The sequence below is a fragment of the Mesoplodon mirus genome (genome assembly GCF_964341445.2).
Source record: "Mesoplodon mirus genome assembly, chromosome: 12".
NCBI lineage: Eukaryota > Metazoa > Chordata > Mammalia > Artiodactyla > Ziphiidae > Mesoplodon > Mesoplodon mirus.
Window position 1 is genome coordinate 6,086,318 of NC_138988.1, and position 18,294 is coordinate 6,104,611.

Genomic DNA, 18,294 nt, shown 5'->3' on the forward strand with positions numbered 1-18,294 from the left:
TAATAACTTATGTAATAGTTATTTCTTTAAAAAATAACAGGTTTACTGAGATAAAATTCATGTACCATAAACTTACATATACAATTCAGTGGCTTTTAGTATATTCATGGAATTTTGTAAACATCACCAATACCTAATTTCAGAATATTTTCATCACCCCCAAAAGAAACTCAGAACCCTTAAAAATTAATCCCCATTCTCCACTTTTCCCAAACACTGGCAACTACTAATCTACTTTCTACTTCTATTGATTTGCCTAATTTGCCTATTCACTACAAATGGAATCATACGTGAATGGCTTCACTTACTATATTGTATCATGTGTATTTCATTCCTTTTTATTGCTAAATACTATTCAATTACATGGATATACCATATTTTGTTTATTCACAAGTTGAATAACTTTTGGGTATATACATAGAGCGGCATTAATGGATCTCATGGTAACTGTATGTTTAACATTTTGAGGACCAAAGTGACTGCACCACATTACTTTCCTGCCAGCAACATACGAGGGTTCCAATTTCTCCACCTTCTTGTCTCTTTCAGGCAGCCATCCTAATGAATGTGAAGTGGTAGCTCACTGTGGTTTTGATCTGCATTTCTCTAGTAACTAATAGTGTTGAGCATTTTTTCATGTGCTTCTTGACCATTCATATTATCTTTTTTCAGAGAAATGTAGATTCAAATTCTTGGCCAAATTTTAAATTGGGTTTTCTTTAATTGTTGAATGTTAAGAGTTCTTTATATATTCTGGATATGAGTTTCTTTCAGATATGATTTTGCAAATATTTTCTCCCATTCTGTGGGGTGTCTTTTCACTTTCTTGATGGGTGTCCTTTGAAGAACAGAACTTTACTTTCTTGATGTCCTATTTATTTTTCCTTTGGTTGCTTGGCCTTTTGGTATCATAGATAACAAACCAATTCTCACCCAAGGTTAAGAAGAGTTAGTATGTTTTCTTATTTAATAGTTTTAGCTCTTACATTTAGGTCTGCAATCCATTTTGAGGTGTTTTTTTATATGGTGTGACATTAAGGGTGCAAATTCACTGTTTTGTATCTGGAAATCCAGTTGTTCCAAATCTTTCTTGAAAAGGCCCTTCTCCCCCCGTTTAATTGGCAAGAAATGACCATAAATGTCAGGGTTCATTTCTGGACTCTCAATTCTATTCTGTTGATCTATATGTCTACCTTTATGACAGTACTACACTGTCTTGATTATAGTAGCTTTGTAGTAAGTTTGGAAACTGGGAAGTATGAGTCTTCCAACTTTGTTTTCTTTTTCAAGATTATTTTAACTCTTCTGGGTCCTTTGCCTTGCCAAATGAGTTTTAGAATCAGCTTGTGTAATATAATTACTTCAAAAATTATTTTTTAATCTCTCTTGCTTTTAGAGGGCAAGATATAGGTTTAACTATTTGCATCTGTCCATAGCACAGTGATTTGCTCATAACAAACACTAATTATTAATTATGAAATGAGTGGATGAGAAAAACACAAACATCCCAAAGCCAACCAAATTATTCACACCTGAAGTATTCAGAGGAAACACATCCCAAATAAACCACAAGAAAAACTCCATCTTACCACCATTCACATCTTTCAGGCAATATGAAGCCCCTCCCCATCAACAACTCTTTAAATCCCCTGTATTACAAATGCACTGAGCTTCCACAATATGCTCTGTATTCCCTAAAATCTTACAAGAAATGCATAAAATTTAAAGAGCAGAAGTTGCTACTTAAATTTTTAGCACCTTCCTTAGACATGCATAGAAATCCCAGAGCAAATCTAAAATCCAGGTACCTGATGCAAAATCCTAATAAATATAGTCTACCTATTTAGAGAGGCCAGGCACCAATTCACAATCGAAGAAGTTATAAGGATTTGTCCCTTGCTTGGGTGGAGAAAAATTCACCATCACCCTCCTACTTAGAAATGTGCAAAGTATATGAAACAATATGCTCATTTGGTGTTTTTCGAAGCCTGCCTGATCAGAAGAATCCCCTGGAACCTGACTGAAAAGATCTGAAGTAAGGCCAGAGCATCTGCATGTTTAACAAGAGCCCAGGTGATTCAGAGCCTTTGGAAGAAGATGCTTTCAGTTACCAAGCTCATTTACCCGTTCCCGTGGTTTAATCTATACACTCAGCATCACCTGTTGGATGTCAGAAAGCAGATGGAAGCAGTTAGCAAGCCTCTCCCTCCTTTCCACGGTTTTTATGCATAGCACCACCACACCCAGCTAATTTAGCCACATCTAAATTAACATCTAAATGACAAGATTTTATAAAGTGATTTCTCCATCCACTCTAAGGCCTCTTGAAACGGCTCAAGGTACAGTCTTCCAACTTTGGGGACTACACACAGCTTCCTCTAAACCCTTATTTGATTATAATATTTGCTGTCAATCTTTCCTTACAGGAGGGTAAGTATTAAACAGCTATATTTAAAAAATTTAATTCGACCTATTATAAAAATAATAAGCATGACAGAAAACAAAAGAGCAAACAAAAAAATAACCCGTACTCCCATAGCATATTTACTCCTGTTTTCCTATTTTTTAAAATATATTTAAATACTTAACTTCCTTTTAAACAGCCTCCCGAATACTATTGGCTTCTCAATCTCTCCCCTCCCTAGAGGGGGAAAAACTGCCAATTCCACAAACACACACACATGCGCCTCTACTAGAGGGGCCAAACTTTGCCTGCCTCGCTGCATATTTTCTAAATTACATTGATGAAGTTTTTTTTTCCTCTTAATGCTGAAAAGAATAAAGAAGATATTAAAATGGCCTGTATGAAAATCCAATCAGTGGTTGCCTGGGGCTGAGGGTGGGGATATTACCATAGAAAAGGCACAAAGTCAGTTTTGGGGATGGATGGAAAAGCTCTGGACCTCGTTTGCCTTGGTAGTGGTCATATGCAAGTGTACACACTCGTCTAAACTCATTAAAATGCACGTTTAAACGGGTACATTTGACTGTACATAAGTTATGCCTGAAAAAAGGTGACTAAAAAAAGCTCATAACCTCATTAACATTTTCCAAACACAGAAAGGTACAAAATGAAAGCATAAAGTCCCTATTGCCCCCAATCCCTCTGCCTCAAAAACACAAAAAACAAAAAAAAAAAATAGCCCCTCCAGCATCAGTTTCCAATGTAGCCTTCCAGGGAAAGAAAAAGTGTTTTACGAATAGACCAGCTCTACAACATGCGTCTCTTTGCTACACCCCTGAATATTTATTATTACATATTTTTTTGCAGTACGCGGGCTTCTCACCGCTGTGGCCTCTCCCGTTGCGGAGCACAGGCTCCGGACGCGCAGGCTCAGCGGCCATGGCTCACGGGCCCAGCCGCTCCGCGGCATGTGGGATCCTGCCGGACCGGGGCACGAACCCGTGTCCCCTGCACGGCAGGCGGACTTTCAACCACTGCGCCACCAGGGAAGCCCCCCCACCCCGAATATTTAAAAACCCCACCCGGGAAGCTGGGAGAAGGACAATTACCTGCGGTTTCCTGGCTCCCTTCCCTCTCTTCACCCCCAGGCCCCACAAAGGGCAGAAGGAGCTTGAGTTGAATCCCCGTCTTCAAATACCAGCGAGGCGCATGGTTGTACTTGCGCTTGGCTAGTAAGGCCTCACGCCCCCTCACCCGGAAGGAGCAAAGATGAGCGCAGAGATGACGCACAAAGCCTCAGAGCCAGGCCTATATAGGCTCCCGGCCTCCCTCCTCCCTCGGGGCGGTTCCCAGGCGGACAGTGGGCGGTCCCGGCCGGATTCATTAGGCGCACCTGTGCGCACTTAACTAGCGTCCAAAGGTTGGAAGGCAGGAACACCTGTTTGGGGGTGTGTCCTAGGGACTAGGAGTCCAGGGCCCTTTTGGAAAGAACCAGGGCCGGTGGGAGCACAAAACTCAAAAGCCATGATCAACGAGCAGGATTTGGTCCATGTTAACTTGACATGTGCTTTGTCCCATAGGATGCCATCAAGAAACCATCTTTATAGAATGAAGTCGTTGTTCTCAAACACCTAACGTCCCTGGAGGCTGTCATTCAGTGGATCTGGAACAGGGCTGGGAAATGTGTATTCTAGAACGGCTCCCGAGGGGATTCTGATGCACCATCCCTGGATTAGGCTGTCTTCCACTTAAACGCTCAAGGACTCCAATTCTATGCCCACATCCTCTGTTATCTCCTCCGGTCTATTCTCTGTACAGCAGCCAAACCTGATCACGTCACAGCTCCGCTTATGACTTTTCAACGGCTCTCCGCTGCCCCTGGGGTTAAGATGGCCTGTGAGGTCCTGCCTCTCCTCCTCTTCCCCTGTGCTCTCCCAATTCTCCATGTTACAGGGACACTGGTGGCCTTTCAGATTCTCAGACTCACCCATCTTCTCCGCCTCTCCTGTGCCTCCCCTGAAGTGCTAACCCCCCTCCCTTCTCCCTCCACAGAAACAACTGCTCCCTCCTAACCTTGGAAGCCGTGCAGGAGGGCATGTCCTGACATCCTGTGGAAATGGTGGCCTAGGGGACTGAGCAGAGGACCAACATCTGCTACGTGCCATCCCTGTGTCTGGCTCTCTGGAGTGTTTTCACATACTCATCTCATGTTGCCCTCACTACCATCCTGTGACTTTCCCCTGTATCCTAGATAAAGAAATCGAGGCTCAGGGAAGTGGCTTGGCTCGCCCAGGATTCTACAACTACCAAGTGGTAAGCCAGGGGTCTGAGTTCTGTTCCTTCTCTCCAAAGTCTAGGGGGAAAGGCTGAAAATCAAGGAGAAGGTAAAAAGAATGGAAGAAAGAAAGAGAAAACCAGAGGAATTAAAAAACAAATAAACACCCCCTCAAAACCAAAAACTCAGTATCAAGATGGCTGCCATCAGGGTCTGAGTGGATTAAATTATCTTCAGTCATTTATGCCCAGTCAGCTACAAAATAAATAGATCAGGAATAGAAAGGGGTCTCTTCCATTCTGGGCAGCCCCTAATGGTGTTTACACCTAAGCTGAGTGAAAGCGGCTTGAGCCCCAAGCCCACCTTGAGGTGGGAGATAGATGGGCTCCAGGTTAGACATTTACAACTGGCCTTCTGTTAACATTTCATGGGGCAGGAAAAAATGGGCTTCAGGCCGGACACTTACAACTAGCCTCCTGTTTGCATTTCCTGAGACAGGAGATAGGTGGGCTTCAGGTTAGACATTTAAAATCAGCCTCCTGTTTGCTCTCCGAAATGGAAGCAATGACAGAGACAGGGTAAAAAGCCAAGCTTTGTCTCTTGTGGATGCCTTAAGATAAGTCATGGCAAAAACGAAGAGGGGCAAAACCTCGTTTGAGTAAAGGATCAAGGGATCTCCGCTTCGCCCCTCCTTGGGGCAAGGGAGACACTACATATGTGTAGAAAGGCTCCTTGGGGTTCAAAAGTCAGGGGACAACTCCATGCCATGGTGACTCTTGCTTCTCCCAGATGCCTTCACATCAGGGTCCATCTTGACTGTGGGGTGCCTGTGCACCTAAGGGGAGGGTCCTGAGACAAATTAGCCAGGAGGGGACAAAGCAAGATGATTGGCCAGAAGGGAGACAAAAACCTGGAAAACTGCCCCCTTATAAAGGATTTAAACTTCCTAAAGGCGCTACTCTCTCTCTGAGTTCTCCCGTGCATCTTTCCGCACGTACTTTGCTTTTCCAATAAACTTTCTACTTTTCTCTTTACTTTCTGCCTCCTTGCCTGAATTCTTTCTTGACAAGGCAGGCAAGAACTGTGGGTTTAGGCCCTAGCTGCTGGCCTCTGTGGTCTAGCAGTTAGGACTCCCGGTCCAGGGACTAAGAATATTGCTTCCAGCTACCGCTCACTGCTGCTTGCTGCAAGTTGCCGCTTACTGTTGCGTGTGTCCAAAATCAACCTCCCCTGGATGGGAAGTGAAGAGCCAATGCCCAGAAATAAACAGCCATTGTGAGAAGGCAGAGTTGCAGCCACAGCAGAAACCTGCTGCCTTGACTTCACACCGGTTTCCAGCAGGCCTGGCAGTATTTCTAGAGCTTGGAGTTTGCATAAATAAGAGCTAACTCCAAACTCCGCATTGCTCTTGGATGTTGCAGAGAGGCTTAACCAAATTCAACGCCAAAATAAAGTTTAGCAAATGCAAAACCTCAGGCGCACCACAGAGGTCTTTGTTTCAGACAACAGCTTCAGCTACCACCACTGACCCACCTCTCACTGTCAAACAGGGGCCACCAACGGGCAGAAGAAGCAAGCTGGAAATGAGCCAGCGCCATCCTTAGAAAAATAGTGCAGGATGGAACTAATCCTTCCAGCCCCTCCCTGCACACTCACGGCTTCCAGAGTTCTACGAGATTCCTTGTAACTTCCTTTTTAGGAGGCTAGATAGGCGCCCACTTTACCATTTTAATTAAAAGTGAAAGAGGAAGATAGAAACAACATTTACAAATGTCCCTTATGTGGCCAGAACTGTACTAATGTAATTTAATCTATAATGTAATTTGATCTGTACATGAATCCCAGTTGTTTAGTATATTAGTATGCCCGTTTTAGTAAGTTAAAATATGAAGTTCAGAAAGGATCAGTAACCTGCCCAAGGTCACAGTGACAAGTGGCAAGAACCGCCTTGAACCCTTTTGTCAAATGGATGAAAATGAAATTAAGAGGCAAAGCTGGGATTCTAATCGGATCTGTATGATCACAGAGTCTTCTGGTTCCCTCCCACACGGGCCTCCCAAACAGAACAGCCCCATCGGGTGAGCAAAACTCGTGGGGCACAAGTGACGTCCTTCACCTGATAAGATTGTGCCCAAGTCCTCTCGGGCCAAGAGATGCTACCTGAGACGCTCTGGAACTCTGGCACTGTGTGTAATTTATCCCCCACTTTGTATGCCAGGAGTGGGGAATGCCCCTCTCTTCTTCTAGGGCCTTGCAGGCAGGGAAGCCCAGACCTTGTCGGATCTTGTACCCAAATCCCTTCTGAATTCAGGGGCCTCCCCATTGGAATGAGACTTCACCACATCTGAGTGGCTGGTACATCCACCACCTTAGAAACTCCAAAGGCAAGTGGAACCAAACGCTTGTGCTGCGTGCCGGTCACCGAACTTCTCTGAACCTAATGGCGCTTTGGCACGGCGTCAGCGTTTGGGGATCATCTGCTGCAGGGATGACTGGAGGGAGGGGGAAGGGAGGACGAACAGGTCACAAACCACAGTAGCTGAAATGGTGGAACAGCAGACATTTGGGCTATCTGTTCTTCCTGCCCTTTCCACTGCCATCAATTCGAGGGGTACAGAGTCAGAGGGGGAAGGAGACTCCTTCTCGGGCTACGTCTCAGGAAATACGCTCTTAGGGCTTATCTTCTTAACCTCCTTCCTCAGCAGTCAATCCATCCACACCCCCAGAGGCACACTGAGGTCAGCATTTCAGAGCACAGTAACGAGACCTTATTGAAAGCGAATGGCCTGAGGATTTGTGGGGCACAGCCTGTGCAGACAGGCCGAGGCTTGGCTAGAGACCACAGCTCTAGCTCAGCTTTCGTCTCACTGGGAGATTTCCCAGGCTGGTCCCTGCCCAGGTCCTGTCCTAGTTTGGGCTTTGTTCTACTCTTCTGAAAGTAATGAAAACAAAGAACTTGAAAGCCCAAGAGAACTATGGGGTTGGCAAGTCCAAACCCCTAGGAGGGGTGTACCCATCCAGGGTCTTCATTCAGTAGTACTTGAGGACCAAGAGTCCATTTGCCCAAAGACAAAAAATGTGAACTGCCTGGTCCATGGTGGGATCAAAGCAGGCTGCTATATTCATGACCGTGGTTTTCAGACAGCTACTGAACTGCCACGAGGCTTTTCGTTCTCTGAGGGACATGCAGTCAAATGAGCAGCAGCTACGTCGGCTGTTAATTTCTGTCGCATTTCTGTCTCGGCAGCCTGCACACCAACTTCCTGGAGACATCAGGAGTGGCCTCTACATTCGATAACTCCTGCACTGTGCCTCCCACCAAAGAACCAGAAAAAGGGGTCTGGCCTCACAGAACAGTCACCACCCCAGGAGCGAGGAAAAGACAACCCCACCACCTTTTTTTTTTTTTTTTTTTTTTTTAATAAAAGATCCCACTTGCTGGGAAGCAGAGGGAATAACAGTATGCGCTAAGATCTACAGTGCAAAAGTTCTCTCTACCAAAGAAGCCAGACTCCAAAGACCATGTATTATATTATTTCATTTACAGAAAGTTCAAAATTAAACAAAAGTCTCCCAAGGTGTTCGGAGCCAAGAGCTGCGTGTCTCTGTGTGGGAAGGAGGCAGTGATAATTGAGGAAGCATGGGGGGATGTCAGGGTACTTGATAACACTTCATTTTGATCTGTGTGCTGGGTACATGAGTGGTGTTCATTTTGTGAGAATCCAAGTTGTATACTTAATGATTTGTGTGATTGTGTATATTTTATATATAGATAAAAATGACAAATTAAAAAAACATTCCCAGGCAGAAAGTGGCTTATACTCATTGCTGCCTGTTTACAGAATCCCATCCACACACAGTGGGCCAGAGACTTTTTTAAAAGAACAAACCCATAAGCCTATTTTCTCACCTTCAAATGGTTTTTTCACGGTTTTCAAATGCAATAAGAGGTTGTTTCAGGCTGAATATCACTGAATTTCAGGGACTAATCAAGCCTTTTTCTGCACTTGGCCAATCTCTGGATAAGCCAAATTCTGCCTGTGGTCCCACGGAGAGATGGACTAAGTAATCCTCAGGCCTCCCAGGTCTGACACGGGGGAGAGCTGAGACGCAGAGGGCATGGGTGAAGTTAAGCAACTTTCCCCGGATTACACAGTGAGTTGCTGGTGGGGGACCTTGTGATTCTCCATCCAAGGACTATCACTTTTCTACTACATCTCATTCCACAGGGGCCAATTAATAAACCCTCTCCTTTGGGGAATGGAGAAAAAATGAGCCCAGGGAACGTCACTGGCTATTCTCTGTACACAAAGCACACAAAGGGGTTTACCGAGTTCCTCTCCAACAGGAAGTCATTTGTCTCAGAGAGCCAGGAAAAGGAGGGGGTAAGTGCTGAGTCTGCATTGCAACACAGCCCAGTGTTTTTGTGGAAACGGTGGTCCCCTAATCAAAACACAGTTGCATAAATGGACTCACTCCACTTCAAAAAGAAAAAAAAAATAAGAAATTTAAAGCCTTATAAAATAGGGACCACACAACCCTGACTAATTTTAAAGCTCTTTCTCCACTGTCTTTTTTAGAAAGTAGCTAAAAATAAAGGCTTGAAACTTGAAATAATGTAAGCAAGTAATGACACGCACACACGCACACACACACACACTCACGCACTGGGCTTTTCCCATATATGGCTGCATTATTCTTCAGACTTTGAAAAGGCCAAATGAAGAGATGGCCAACAACCAAAATAATCCTTCAGGCATTTGAAAACGAGGAGAAAGAACTAGAAGAGTGGGTGAATGACAAACAATTGCAAGGCTCCATGGGGGTAAATAACACTGAGAGGGATTAGTTGCCATAGTACTTTAAAAACACGGGCACATGCATTTTGACACCGGACCCCTTCTATAAAGAAACTGTTTTGCCCTCTGGCCTCAGCACTGAGAAAACTACAACTGCGGTAATTTAACATAAAGGACTTAAAGAAGGAAACCAGTGCAGGGGCATGACTGAAAATTTAATTAAGGCCCTTCTCAGCATGAAATCTGTAAAGGAGATGAGGGCACATCTCAAGGTCAGAAGAAAGGGAAGGAGACATGTGAAAAGGGATGAGGGTGAGGATTCAAATGAGCACGTCCACAGCAAAGGTTGGCTCTGGAGGACAGCTTCCTCATGGGGTTGAGGGGGTTTATTACAGGGCCTAGTGGGTCCTACTTGAAGGGTTTCTGCAGAAAAGATTAACCCATTCATGTCAAATAAATGCCGTCTTGAGTGAGGCAGGCTGGAAAAGTCACATTTGCATGGTGTCGTGTGCTTTACCAAGCCTCGTCATAGACAATCCTGGACACAAGGTAAAGCACCTGCTTTTACTGATACAGAAACTGAGGCCCAGGGAGGTAAGTGACCCAACATAAATCCATGACAGGTGACGTAGTGCAAGTGGCCCAGAGCAGCGATTCGAAGCAAACTCTCCCAAAATGCAGGCCGGGGCTATTTCCACTCACAAAACCTCAGACGCAGCCCTGATCAGGGTGCCGAGTTTAGGTATGGATTTCGGCACATCCACTACCTCTATGACCGTGGACAAGTAATTTCCCCTCTTCTGATTCAGACCCTCAACCAGAAAATGACAGGGCAGGTGTGCGTAGGCAGTGAGACAGACGAACGCGACCTGCCTGAGTTAGCCCGCTCTCTGCACGCGTCTGTGAGTCTGTCCTCACAAGCCCCCAGATGGGACTGTTGGGTGCTCTCACTGCTCCCCTAACTAGACAGCCTTCCTGCTACAGACTGAGATACACACACGGAACCCAGAGAAATGATTTCCAAAAAGACCAGAAGACCTCCAAAAGCATAGTGTCAAAAACTGGTGAAGAGGCAACACGCATTTAACATTTTCATCCCACTGCTTTCTTTTTTTTCTCTCTCACTCTCTATGGGTGGACCTTCCCTAGGATGCCTCAGATTCTTTTTTCTGAAAAGACATCCCACTGTCTGGTGACACTGTGCACTTCTAATGGCCTTCCCATGCATGCCCAGAAAGGCTTCTATTATTTGGCTTCTACTATTTATTATTTCTTAATTATTATTAAAGAGTCAGTAATAATAAACAACAGCAACAAACTAGCAGCACCATTTACTGAGGGCTGTGATGTACCAGGCACTGTCGCTGAGCCCTTTCTGTATAACATCTCTCATCTCTACTGCTAGCAGCTGAGGTCGGTATTCTTGCCTCCATTCTCTAGATAAGAAAACTAAGGCTCAGATAAGTTTAATGACTTGGTCAAGGAAGGCCATCTTAATAACTGCAGGGCTGGGATTTAAGCCGCTGTCTGGTTGGTTCCAAAGCCCGTTCTCTCTTGTTCTACTCCATCACGAGGCCCCTAGTCAACATGCTAAATGCTAAATCAAGACTCTGGGTAATGCTGCTTGTTCAGGATTTCTTCTCATCACCATCCTGCAGAATGGGATCTCCTCCAGGTGCTCATAAAGAATTCCTACTGAAATTCCAGGGAAGCTGGAGGGTAGACAGGGTGGAGAAGAGGTGGGCTGGGATGACCCCAAATACTTTCCCACTGCACCACTGGGATCGGGCCCAGAACTGTGATTTCATTCCCAGTCACTAACCTGGTGAGGCACGAGCCCGAGAGAGGTTGGAGGCTCATTCATGCGGTCGTCACTGCTGCTGGCAATGGCGTAGCCCCTGAGAAAAGGAAACCATTAGAGCTGTTCATTTCATAAAAATCTATGTTTAATTCCTGTGAGGACGATCTGGAGGAGGTCCACATAACATTTATAAGGATAACTGAAACACCCCTTGCTAGGCAGCATAAGCTAGGGGAAAAAATCCCTAATTTCCCTGGGAGGAAGGCAGAAGAATAGTTTAAAAAAAAAAAAAAGCTTGTGTTTTAGAGTCAAAAAGACCAGAGCTTGTGAGCACAGGCAAGTTGCTTAATTTCTCTGTGCTTCAGGTCCATCACCTATAAAATAGGAATAAGACAGTTGTGAGAAATGAATTAGGAATGTTAGATAAATTGCCAAGTGCAACATCCAGCTAATGTTAATTCCCTTACTCTGAAATAGTCTTGTAAAACACCACAACACACTGTTGAATTGAATTGAAATTTTGAAACAGAAAACCTTCCAACCTTAACTTGCTGAGGTGATGTAAATGCTACCACGATGGAGGAAGGAGAAAGAAAAGCGAGGGATTAACTGGGCAGAACGAATACTCCCTCCCGAATAACAGTCTGAAGTTTACTTATGTTACAGAAGAGACGTGACACAGACCCTGGTTTTAGCCTATGACCAAGGCACATGTGGCAGACAGAGGGGTCAGTGTCAAGGACTCAGAGCCAGCTCTGAAAGATTTTAACCCAAATGCTTCCTGTCAGGGGGTGCCAGGGGGATGACAAAGATGAGAGGAAGACAAAAACAGCTGCTTATTTTCATTTAACTCTGAAGCATCTATACTGTTACGTATGCTACCAACATAGTACAGAGGCTGTCTTTTCAACTTCAGAGAAGAACTCTGAGTTATACAGTAGATAGAATATTCATGTTGATTTCTGAGAACTGGAAAAACCAATCTTTCAAAAATTCAGTTCTTTCCTGCCTGTATTACAAACAGCATAGCAGAGTGATTAAAAACAGAGTTTGGAGCCAAACTGGGCTGTGCTTAATCCCAGCTTTACTACTTATCAGCTATGTGAATTTCAGCAACTTAGTTATCTTCGCTATGCCTCAATTTCCCCATCAAAAATGGGACAGATAAGAGTTCTTTCCTAATCTGTTTGCTATGAGGATTAAATGAATTACGATTTGTAAAGTGCTTAGAATAATGCCTAGCACAACGTAAGCACTATGTAAGCATTGAAAATAAATTAAATCACAGTGTGTTCGTCACACAGTCAGGCGTAAATACCTGTTTGGCTCCAGTCTGCCTTCACTGTATCACACTTGACAGCACGGTCTTCAGTGGATATTGAGAGAGTCTTAAGTTGTTTACTAAGTTTTCTTTTGCTTCTCTCTTTTCTTCATTTTCTTTCCTTTCCTTTTCTCTTCTTTTCCTTCCTTCTTTCTTTTTCTAAATTACTGACTTTATTTTTTTAAATTAATTTAATTTTTGTCTCAGTTTTATTTATTATAAGATGAATTACTTCTGTTGTTTATAAGTCATAAAGTAAGATCTTCTCCTTGCTTGGAGAAGAGAGGGTGTCTAGATCACAATTGTGCTAATTTTTATATCTGTAATATAACATACATACAATGTGTTACACAGAGACTACCGAAAGGCCCAAGGTCAAGTTGAAACAAAACACACCAGCCTACTCCTCGCCTTCCTCTCACATGCAAGCCGAACCCTGTGAGTGCTTAATAAATTAAAAAATATTTTTATAACTGGTGTGGCATTAGTGGACTAAGTGGTCAGGACCGGTCCCCCCACTGAGAACAAATAGGAAAGCTAGACAAAGTACACAAACCTCTGTTTGAAAGTATCAGAGAGCTACCACAGTAGGGGAGAATTACAGAGCTATGGTTTATAAGAGGAGGGAAGCCCACAGAGGTAAACCAGGCATTTGCAAGGGGAGTTTTCCCCCATAAAATGACTGTCAATGTCCAAAAGCAGTGGCCACAAGATCAGAAGCTGAACAGTGATACTCACTGACTCATGAGGCTGATGGGAAAATCCAGAGTTGAGGTCTGCCAATAAGGAGGAACCATGGAAAATATCCCAGGCTTTGGGTTGGGATCATACAGGGGTGCATCCTCAGACTAACAGTGAACCGTAAATAGATAAGCCCTAATTGGATAAAATGTTCTAGGATGGTAGTCCCCTTGGCCTAGCAGTTTGCAAGAAAGAAATGTAAATCACATCTCTGTAATTTTTCAAATATTATGTCCAGTAGTCAATCAAATATAGCCAAGAAGATACAAGGAATTGAGGAAATTTAAATATTGATTGGTATGTGGTAATATTAGGGAATTGCCTTTAATTTGTTTTTATATGTAAAAATAGTAAAGATACATACTAAAAAGATATATTTTTATAAATGAAAAGCTATGTCTTGGTTTTGCTTTAAAATAAGTCAGTGGAAGGAGAAAAACTGTGGACAGTAGTACAGATAAATGATGACTGATAATTGTTGAAGCTGGATGGTGCATACAAGGTGGTTTCTACATATATACACAAATTGTGTGTGTGTGTGTGTGTGTGTGTGTTTGAAAGAAGATATCTATATCTATATATCTATATCTATATCTATCTATATATATCTTTTCATATATGTTTGAAATTTCCATAATGAAAGGTTTTGTTTTTTTTAAAAAAAAAACAAAACCAGGTATATGAGGAGACAATACATAACCAAAAGCCAATAAAAACAATAGACAATAGGAACAGACTCATAGGAGATCCCATTAATGGACATAACTGATAAGGACTTAAAAGAAAAACATGATCAAATGTGTTCAAAGAATGAAAAAGACCAAAATCACAATTTTAGCAGAGAAGAAGGAATGTATAAAATAAGATCCGATGGAAACTCTAAGAGTGAAACATATAATTATGAAATTTAAAACTCAATGGATGGTTTAAAACATAGACACAGAAGAAGGAAGAACTAGTAAACTGGAAGGTAAGCCAAAACCAAATAGCCAGACTGAAGTAAGGAAAGACAAAATTATGGAAAGTACAGAAAAGAGCATAGGCTGATTCTAACATGCAACTGGGGACTCAAAAGGAAAGAATCAAGAAAGGGGCAGAAGCAATGTTTTAGGAGATAATGGCTGAAAATTTTCCACAGTGGGTGAAAAACATCAAGCCATGGATTCAAGGGACACTAAAAAGCACAATCAGAATAAATACAGAAATAGGTATACAATAATAAATAACAGAATTAGGTATGTATTCCCAACTTCTGAAAACCAAAGACAATGAGAAAATCTTAAAAGCAACTGAGGGTAGGGGAAGAGGGAGAAAAGCAAATTGTATCAAAGGAGTAGCAGTGAGGTACACACCTTACTCCTCACCCAGGATAAGGGCAGCTAGAGACAACAGGAGTACACTCTCAACTTGCTAAAGGGAAATTACCACCAGTCTGGAATTCTGTACACAGCAAAAATAGCTTTCAAGCATAAAGATAAAACAAAGACATTTTTGGCAAAAACAAAAACTGAAATATCTTTGTCGCTAGCATTTCTAAAGGCAAGAATAAAGGGTATTCTTCAGGCAGAATGAAAATGCCCTTGGATGGAAGCTCAAGGTCACAGAAAGAAAAGTAACAAAAAGGAAAATATTAGCAAAATGAAATGTATACCAACTATATAACAATAATAATATCTTCTAGGGTTTAAAATACATACAGAATTTTTTTTTTTTTTTTTGCGGTACGCAGGCCTCTCAGTTGTGGCCTCTTCCGTTGCAGAGCACAGGCTCCAGACGCGCAGGCTCAGCGGCCACGGCTCACGGGCCCAGCCGCTCCGCAGCATGTGGGATCTTCCCAGACCGGGGCACGAACCCGTGTCCCCTGCATCGGCAGGCGGACTCTCAACCACTGCGCCACCAGGGAAGCCCCAGGAATTTTTTTTAAATGAATGTGCAGACAGTACTGGGCGCCTGCCCAATGTATTCTCCACTTCTATCTCATCACAGTTTCATTGAGAGAGGCAACATGCCCAGCCAAAGGACTACATTTGTCCGTCTTCCTTGCAGTTACGAGTGCAAGGTCATGTGATATAGAAGTTTTAGAATCAATGGGTAAGTCTTCCCGGAGAGCCTTTTAGAAGGGGGCAGCCTCAGCTGAGTACAACTTTCATCCTTTGGTCATTCCTTTCCTCTTAAGTGTAACACAGAAGCAACACTGTTGGCAGAGCAGCCATCTTGTGACCGCAGGTGACAAGCATAAGGAAGGGAACCAAGCGTGGCTGAGTGAGTGCTAAGGAAACAGTCCCCAGGGGCATATCGGAGCCTTTGTACCAGCCCTGGATGCTGCCTCCGAGCTTCTTGCCGCATGAGAAAAACCAAGCTGTACCCTTTGGGCTAAGTCACTTTAGATGGATCTGTTACATACAGCTAAATGCAATTTCTATCATATGTGATTCACGTATTGCCTTACAAGTGCTCCGGGCTAAGGAGATCAAAACATATTAAGAGAATAAATGCATGAAGGTCCTAAGGCCACTACCAAATTTTTTATCCTTCCTTATTATCAATTACCAATTAACTCTAGGAGAGTTCAGTTCCAGAAGGATGCGGAGATACAGCTCCAAAGATCACAATGACAAGTTCTCCAGGCCAAAGAATCACACTGGGTTTTTTTAAAATCTTGTTTTTTTGAGGATGGAAAGTGCAATATAATTCTCAGAAAATTCAGACTGAGAAAAGGCCAAGGAAGATACAAAAGCTTTCTTTGTTTAAACACCCATCTCTAAAAGGCAAACTCACCCTTCTGGATGCTGCAAAACGGAAACCATCAACTCCACCGCCAGGGCCCCTGCAATCATGGCCAGTCCTGGACGACTCACAGTGCACTGCTGGTCCAAGGTCCGGTCTCTGGTTGACTACAGAGAACAGTCACTGACGTGAATGCAAAGTTCTGTTCCACCCAACGCCAGCCGTGTGAAGCATGAAACTCCTCCACAATAAAGCTCTATCACATACCAGGCACTCACTGTTGGCAAAGATCAGTCAGCCTCACATAATACCGTTTCTTGCAAGTACCAAGAAAAATAAAATATACAAGTTAGGTAACTAAATGAGGTAATACATTGAAAAGGATTAGCAGTTATAAACAAATTAAAGATGGGGGGCCTAGCTGCCTCATACATGGAGTGGCATCATGTACTCTTTTAACTGACTCTACTGTGCTTGTGAGTTGAGAGTGAGAGGCACAGACAGGAAGAACATTTGAACAGAGCAAATGGTCCTGCCCTCCCACCATGACTGCGCTAACCCTCGGAGTGCCCGGGAGACGGAAGCACTGATCTGCTGTGCCCGTCACAGTGGAGGCATCTTGTCACCCTGAGCGTGATGTCAGGGCTTAAGAACAAGTATTTTTGCTACATTGTGGCTCCAAACACAAGCCTTCGTTAGTTCAACCTAAGAAATTCTGATTTTCCAACTCTGGGCAAATTTAAGGGGTTGTTAGGGATAACTTTGACTCTGAAATTTTTGCCTTATGAACAGATGTAACTTTACTGCAGCTGATCCTTAATCCTACTTGTTGGTAATAATGAAATAACAGGGTCAGCTGTATATTATAACCCACGATGGAGATAAAGCCACCCTTCTTCACATAAGAGGATATTTTTTTCTTTATACTGGGAAGACACAAAAGCCAGTCATCCAAAAGAGGTGTAAATTAGTAAGGAACAAATTTTAATAGAAGGTGAAAATGGAGGGGAGGGTACAGACAACACCTCTGCTTTGTTTTACTAGAAGTGATCGCCTTTTCTGATGAAAGACCATTCCTGCTCACCCGGCTTCCATGGCAGCGTTAAGAACACAGAACCTTACGCTGGAACAGTGTCGTGCTTGCCGCTCAGAGCACTTCCATGTTTGAACCACCTTGCACTGTTAATAGTCAGGGAAAGTATTCATCCCTCCCCTACTGGGGTTGGCAGATAAAATACAAGATGCCCGGTTAAATTTGAACTTTAAATAAACAACAAATAATCTTTTAGCATAAACAGATCTCGAATATTGCATGGGACATACTTATACTAAAATATTATTTGTTATTTACCTGAAATTCAGAGTTAACTGGAAATCCTGTATTTTGACATGCCGAGTCTGACAAACTTCTGGGCCTCAGTCCCATCCTGCAGAAGCACAGGGAGCCTAACAGACTTATTTGGAATTATCCCGTGAGGCAGTGTCCAAGCCTGGACTGCAGTCTGGGTCTTCAGACTCCTCATTTAATGCCCTCTTCACTAAGATACACACAGAATACAGCGCTAAGCGCTGCCAGGAACCAATCTAGCCTGCAGTTTCCTTGCTGAGCTTTCCATAAAAATGGTTTGTTGCTGCGTTTACATTGGCAAACAGGGAAGAGCTGTACACAGTTGATGTCAAACAAGGCTCATAGAGGGATAAGGCCCTGCCCCGTCCCCCAAATGCAGAATTTTTCTCTTTGTTAAAAGACAATATCTAAATAGTTGTAAAGGAGAGAACTGGGTCTCTCCACTCCAGTGGGTGAGAGAGTTGTAGGAAATGTTTGGAATAACAAAGAAATCCACTTACATCTCCCGGGGCCACCACATCATTGCAGAAATAGCAGCCAAGTTTGTAGCCAGGGATGTTGGCAAAAAGTGATGGGCCCAGGAGGTCGGCAGGTGCCACAGGGTGGCTGGGACACAAGTCCCCCGCTCCCTGCTGCTTAGGCTTCTTCAGGCCATGTCTCATGACAACAAATGTGTCAAATCCCAAGGCAGCATTGATGACCAGCTGTGAGTTTCAAGGAATAAAAGGCTAGAGTTAAGAGACACATATTTTAAGCCATGGCTAACTTCGTATTTGGTCCACTTAAAAAATTTATTTTATAAGTGTTTGCAATAAATGTCTGCATATGACTATAATTAGATTCTAGAAGCTAATGTTGTTAAAAGTTACCCAAGACTG

The 18,294-nt window shown here is 43.3% G+C and overlaps 1 protein-coding gene across 1 annotated transcript in view; it reads right to left on the bottom strand.

The window, feature by feature from the left end:
• ATG7 (autophagy related 7) overlaps positions 1 to 18,294 on the bottom strand; it is a 240,430-nt gene that overhangs the window by 160,716 nt on the left and 61,420 nt on the right. Inside the window, exons 14-16 of the mRNA XM_082638757.1 lie at positions 17,917 to 18,120; positions 16,120 to 16,235; positions 11,301 to 11,376 (exon numbers count right to left, since the gene is read on the bottom strand). Coding sequence (XP_082494883.1) covers positions 11,301 to 11,376; positions 16,120 to 16,235; positions 17,917 to 18,120 — 396 coding nt within the window. The remainder of the gene's footprint in view (positions 1 to 11,300; positions 11,377 to 16,119; positions 16,236 to 17,916; positions 18,121 to 18,294) is intronic.